The 6,441-nt window shown below is 51.0% G+C and overlaps 1 protein-coding gene across 4 annotated transcripts in view; it reads left to right on the top strand.

Annotated features, from left to right (window-relative positions):
- The first annotated feature begins 1,041 nt into the window (after positions 1-1,041).
- PPCDC (phosphopantothenoylcysteine decarboxylase) overlaps positions 1,042-6,441 on the top strand; it is a 27,885-nt gene continuing 22,485 nt past the window's right edge. For 3 of the 4 annotated variants that reach the window (XM_037735236.1, XM_037735235.1, XM_017519599.2), the window contains exons 1-2: positions 1,042-1,141; positions 5,751-5,957. In XM_037735236.1, coding sequence (XP_037591164.1) covers positions 5,772-5,957 — 186 coding nt within the window. In that variant the 5' untranslated portion in view covers positions 1,042-1,141; positions 5,751-5,771. The remainder of the gene's footprint in view (positions 1,142-5,750; positions 5,958-6,441) is intronic. The other variant, XM_017519601.2, reaches the window with a different exon arrangement.

A 6,441-nucleotide genomic window follows, 5' to 3' on the forward strand; every position in this document is an offset into this window, starting at 1 on the left:
TGAAGCAGGAGAATCGCTTGAACCCAGGAGGTGGAGTTGCAGTGAGCCGAGATGAAGCCACTGCACTCCAGCCTGGGAAACAGAGTGAGACTTCATCTCAAATAAACAAACAAACAAAAAACCACTAACCTGGCATGATGGCACACACCTGTAGTCCCAGCTACCTGGTAGGCCGAGGTAGGAGGATGGCTTGAGCCCAAAAGGTGGAGGTTGCAGTGAGTGGAGTTTGCACCACTGCATTCCAGTCTGGGTGACAGAGCCAGACCCTGTCTCAAAAAGAAAAAAATAAATAAATAAAAAACACCTCCCCTACAAGATAGCAGGCTACAATGTGTATGTGACGAAGCTGATTTGAAGGGCCCAGTGAGAGGTATCTCCAAGTTGCAGGAGGAGAAGAGAGAAAGGAGAGACAATTACGTTCTTGAGGTCTCAGCCCTGGATCAGGAGATCACTGAAGTTTTTTTTGTTTTTTGGTTTTTTTTTTTAAGACGGGGTTTCACCATGTTAGTCAGGCTGGTCTTGAACTCCCGATCTCAGGTGATCAGCCTGCCTTGGCCTCCAAAGTGCTTGGATTACAGGCGTGAGCCACCACGCCCAGCCAATCATTGACGTATTAATAGATCCTGACATTAAGGAAATGCGGACGTTTTTGGACTTTGGCAGTCTGTCCAATCTGCAGATCGCTCAGCCAACAGTGGGGACGAATTTCAAAACGCCACGTGGAACTGTTTGAATCTTTTTGAGATACTGTAATATTATCAATAAACCTGAGACAACAGCACAAAAAAAAAAAAAAAACTAAAAAAAAAAAAGAGACTCCAAAAAAAAAAAAAAAAAAAAAAAAAGGCCCAAGCAACGAGCAGCAGCGTGTGTGGGGCTGACAGGAGTGAGGAGGTCGGACAGTTAGGCCAGTCCCTGTGGAGTTCCAGCAATACAAAGAAGAAGGAGCCAGGGTCTGCGCCAGGAGTTCCCCAGTGGACTACAACTCCCGGGAGGCAGAGAAGTGGACTACAACTCCCAGAAGGCTGCGCGACACGCAGCCCGCCCCGTGCTCTCGTGAGGCGTGCCAGTTAGAGTCCCCTGGAGGGACCGCCGAGATACCGCGATATTTGGGAGCGACCCCGAGACGTGCTTGGCGCGGGTGAGCAGATGAAGGGGGCTGGGAAGCCGGGTGCTCGCGGCGGCGCGGGAGGGGAGGCTTGGGGAGCTCTGCTTCCGACCATGGGGCCCCTGCTGTCTGTGTGTGTGTCCTCACTTTCCCCTCTGTGCCCGTAAAGCTCTCCTTGGCGGCTGTGCATCTGTGCCACCTCACTTTCCCAGCTGTACGGGCGGGGCCGCCTGGAGCAGGGGGGACCCCCGAGCCCGGGAGTGGAGGGTTTGCATCTGTTCCCGCCCAGCCCGACTTTCTGCCTTGCGATTGTTTGTCCAGTGTCGTTTAATCTAGTTTAAATGATGGCCGTGTCAGCTCCTTACACTTAGCGCTTACCCGGGCTGCCCAAAGTACAAAGTGTATTTAAAAAGTTGATGAAATAGAAAAAGGAAAGCCATGGGATGTTGGAAGTATCCCTAGGCCTGTCAGAAAGTGCTGGGTGGCATTTAAAAATTAGACCAAATTTTGTCAGAAAAGAACTTCCTGCTGTCTTTGACGTATTTGGAAGCAGGTGCTAGATGGTGAGCAGGAGAGGCTCCCAAGTTGAATAGTGGGTGTCTTGGAGCAGGGTTTCCACATCTCTCACAGTGGCTGGGAAGTAGCGGTGCGCAGTCACTGCCTCCAGTAGCTCACGTGTGTGAGTGTGTGCGTTAGGTGCATTCATTCCTCAGTATCCGCAGGGGATTGCAATATATGTATTGCAAAATATATATATATATATTTTTTTGTTTTGTTTTGTTTTGTTTTGTTTTTTGAGACAGGCTCTCATTCTGTGACCCAGGCTGGAGTGCAATGGCAGGAACATGGCTCACTGCAGCCTTGAACTCCTGGGCTCAGCAGATTCTCCCGCCTCCCGTGTAGCTGGAACCACACCTGGCTAATTTTATTTTTGTAGAGACAGGGTCTCATCATGTTGTCCAGGCTGATCCCGAACTCCTGGGCTCAAGCAATTCTCCTTCCTCGGCCTCCCAAAGTGCTGGGATTACTGGTGTGAGCCACCACATCAGCCCTCCATATACTCTTTTTGAGTCAGGGTCTCACTCTGTCGCTCAGGCTGGAGTGTAGTGGTGCGATCACAGCTCACTGCAACTTAGAACTCCCTGGGCCCAGATGATCCTCCCACCTCAGCCTCCCAAGTAGCTGGGACTGCAGGCACGTGCACCACGCCCCTCTGCATACTTTAAATCATCTCTAGATTACTTATAAATCCTGATTCAGTGTAAATGCTATGTAAATAGTTACACACTTTTTTATTGTAATACTATTATTATTTTTTGAGACGGTCTCTCTGTCATCCAGGCTGGAGTGCAGTGGCACAAACGTGGCTTACAGCAGCCTTCTAGGCTCAAGTGATCCTCCTGCCTCAGCCTCCCAAGTAGTTGAGACCACAAGCGTGTGCCACCACACCTGGCCACTTTTTGAATTTTTTTGTAGAGCTGGGGTCTTGCTATGTTGCCCAGTCTGGTCTTGAGTGCCTGGGCTCAAGACGTCTTCCCACCTTGGCCTCCTAAATTGCTGGGATTACAGGTGTAAGCTGGAGCAGAAGCGGGGCGGCCAGTAGTGAGGGGCTTTGATGTTAGGAAGGATTCAGGCTCATAATGGATCTTGGATCGCTGCCTACCCACCACCCACTTCCCTTCTTTGGTTCTGTTTTGTCTTAGGCTCAGTTCTCATCCTTCCTGTATTGAGCTTGAGCTTATATCCTGTCTGACCTTGCTTGCCTTCCTCCTGTCTTTAGCCCTGGTTCTGCTCCAGCTCCACCTTTGCCCATATAGGGACTTGCAGGTATCCCTGAAACCTAAAACGCTGCCCTGAATTAAACTCATCAGAGGAAACTTAAACATCACAAGCCAAGGCTCTTTGCTTTGTCTGTCCCTGTCTAAAGGACAGAGAAGCTGCCATGTTTCTGGCTGTGGCTTACCTGCATGGCTGGTGCCCTGGGATCTTGAGGCTCCATAATCACAGCCTGTAGCCCTATAACCTGCCTGCTTGCCACCTCTTTGCTGATCAGGAGTCCTGTGAGGCACTGTCTGCAGCTACCCTTGCTTTGCAAATAGGTGACTCCAACAGGATCTGGTTACAGTAATAGACTTACTGGTTTAGAATTGGATCCTCTTTGCAAGCAAACAAAGGAATCCTGCCAGCTGTCAGTCTTCCTGGGATTCTCAGGTTGAACTGATTTGACCTCGCCTTCATATGTTGGTTAAATGATCCACTCTGTATTCCTCAAGTATATAACACACGCACATGCACACACACACCCTCTTTTTTAGGAAGATAGGTAGGCTTGGTCCTTAGTACAGCTTTGCTAAGCAGGCTAAGTATTGTATTTTGGACTATAGTGCCTGCTGTGGGGAAGCAGCTGAAATCACTAATACAGATTCCTGCCCCCAAGTTTAACTGATTGCTTTCCGTAACCTGTTTCCTAGGAATGAGATCAGCTTGATGTGGAAGAGGTTCAGTGGCCACAGAGATAAAATGTGGCTTCTGGTTTTGTGGGAATCTACCTATCCTGGCTCCTGTTGGCTTGGGTGGGACAGGGTCAGGGTTTGAGATCTGGCAGGTAGGTTTCCCTGGAGAACAAAGAATGTGCCTCCATCACCTACCAGTGATGTGTTCTGGGAGGAAGCTGGCTGGTAGGCCCTCTGTACCTTGTCAGATGCTAACAGGCTCCCCACTCCCTACGGTAAACTCAGTTCTCCAACTCTGGCTAAGCATTGCCCTGGTTGGGGCCTTGCAGTGGAGCAGAGATTGAGATTACTGGCAAATCAAACTTTGGGTGATTTTGCTCTAGGGAGCCAACCTGTGTTTAATCCCTGCTGAGAAGTGGGATAACAGAGACAAACATGATCCTCAGCCCATGTGGGTTGTGCCCAAGTGTTGAAGGCAAATCCTGGGCAGAGAGGCTGGAGAGCCAAGGAGCCTGTGAGTGAAGAGGAGGCAGGCCCCTGTAGATGCTCAGGCATGGAGGTAGCCATTGGGCGACTCACCAGCACTGCTTCCTGGGCAGTGCCTGGCTTTCCCTTGCCCTGCTGATTCTTTTTTGAGTGCATTTTCTAGGACCTTCTGTCTTGTACGGAGAGCCCCTTACTGCTGTCTTTCATGTATTGATTCAGAAAGTTTTTGCTGGAAGGTGCTTCAGAGATCATCTGGTCTTGCCTCTGCATTTTTCAGCTGAAGGGACAGGTCCAGGGAGGGAATGACGCTGGACCAACGTCACTTCAGGTCAGGAGCACACCATGGTCGGGGCCCAGGACTTATGATTCACAGGCTGGGTATCTGTCCTCTGCCCCACACTGCCTTGGAGGGTATAATTATTTTTTATTATTATTTTGTGTGTGTGTGTGTCTGCATTCCTGCTACAGCAGCAGAGTATTTGCAGGGAGGGGGGTATGATTATTAATTCAGCAGATGTTCAGGACTGCTAGTGGACTGGTGGTTGGCAGTTAGACCTGGTCACGAATTCAGGGAGCTTGCTGTTGGAGGGAGAGGCCAGAAAACGTGTAAATTGAGTCTGATCACCAAAAAGGCGCATCCCAGGGAAGGACTGATCTTAAATAATTTCAGGTGTGATTCCTGTCGTCTCAGACTCACCTACAGATCCCCCAGAGGCAGCTACTGTGTTTTTCACAATTCCTTTGCGTGGTGTTCAGTGTAATCGTTCCCAGTGATGGTTGCTGATGAAGCACTTTCTGGTGGCCCAACCTGCCGCGTGTAGGTTTTGGTGTCCATCAGCCGTGTTATCATGAGCACCCACTTCTAGCAACGTCTGAGAGCCAGAGGAAGAAATAAACCTGCTGGTCTCCTGGGTGGCTGCATCCCCTTTATGCTCGTTTCTTCCTGGGCTTTGATTGTACGGTGGCACCCATCTTGATTAACGGACAGGGACAGAGAGGCAAATCTCTCGGCTCCCTGGAGCACCGAAACCTCTTGTTGCCCAGGCTTCCACCTGACAAGCATCTGTGGAACCCATCCCCTCCTGGCACCTCCTTTTACCACAGCAGCTCCTCTTGCCCTCCTGTCCCTCCACCAGCAGGGTCCCTTTGACACTGTCACCAAGTGCCAGCACCATCTTTCTAAAACCAAAACTTCTCACCCTGGCCCTTGCTGCCCACCGCATTCTGGCCTCACCCTGATTTCCAGCCTCCCCTCCTGCCCCTCCACCACCCCACATCACACTCCAGTCTCACTACGAAGCCACTCCCTGCTCCCCAACCTGCCACCCTCCTTCAGGACCTTCACCTTTGCAAGATTGTGTCTTCTTTTGATTTATTCCCATCTCTGGAAAACTCGTCCCTCAGGACTCGACCCAAACATCCTCTTTTCTGGGATGCAGGCTCTGACTTCCAGAAACAGCCACTCTGAGCAGCCATGGCACCTGGCACAGCCCTTCCCATGGCACTGCCACATCCCCTTGTGACTGGCCCGTGTGTGGGGAAGGCCCCTCACTTCCTTATCAAACTGTGTCCTCTCAGAAGCTGGGACTGCCGATCCCTTCCGCTGCCTGGGCACCGGGCCTGGGGCCTAACATATGATATGGCGCTCAATACATTTTGGTAGACTGTGTGAATGAAGGGGGTGGCCCTTGTTCTGCTTTTAGATCCTAAATCCCGGCAGCTGTATGGAGCCCAGTCCTGGCAGGCTCCCAGAACTTGAAGCCACCAGACCCCACATGGAGCCAAAGGCCACCTGTCCAGCTGCTGCATGCTTGGTGGAGAGAAAATTCCATGTTCTTGTGGGTGTCACGGGAAGTGTTGCAGCCCTCAAGTTGCCTCTTCTGGTGTCAAAGCTTTTGGACATTCCTGGGGTGAGTATCCTCACCAGACAAGCGTGGCAGCCTCCGGCATGGGAGATGATGCTCCCAAGGGCGGCCCATTGCTCTGCAGTGCGTGGATTTTCTTTTTCTTTATCATGTTAATTATGCTTGTGGAGGTCCTGTGTGTGTGGTGCTCTGTGGAGGATTCAGGAGACAGAGGCCAGTGCCCAGTATAACCAGGGACTAGATGAGGTAGTCCAGACAGAGCATGAGGGGAGCCTGAGAAAGGACCCAGTGAAGGAGGGTTTGGGCTCCCATACATTGATCCTGAGAATCTGCCAGGTCCTGTGTGGAAGGAGGGCTGGCTGGGGAAGTGTAGCAAGTTCTCAGTCCCCACTCCTGCCGTGGACTTCCCACCCCCACTTTCATTCTGTCTTGAATACTGCCACTCTGTTCTCCCTCCTCATGAGACCCCGTGGTTGTCCTGTCAGTCAAATGCTTTGAAACCCCATTGCCTTGCCTCAGAAAAAAAAAA

This window comes from Cebus imitator, unplaced genomic scaffold (assembly GCF_001604975.1).
Source record: "Cebus imitator isolate Cc_AM_T3 unplaced genomic scaffold, Cebus_imitator-1.0 Scaffold757, whole genome shotgun sequence".
In the NCBI taxonomy this organism is placed as follows: Eukaryota; Metazoa; Chordata; class Mammalia; order Primates; family Cebidae; genus Cebus; species Cebus imitator.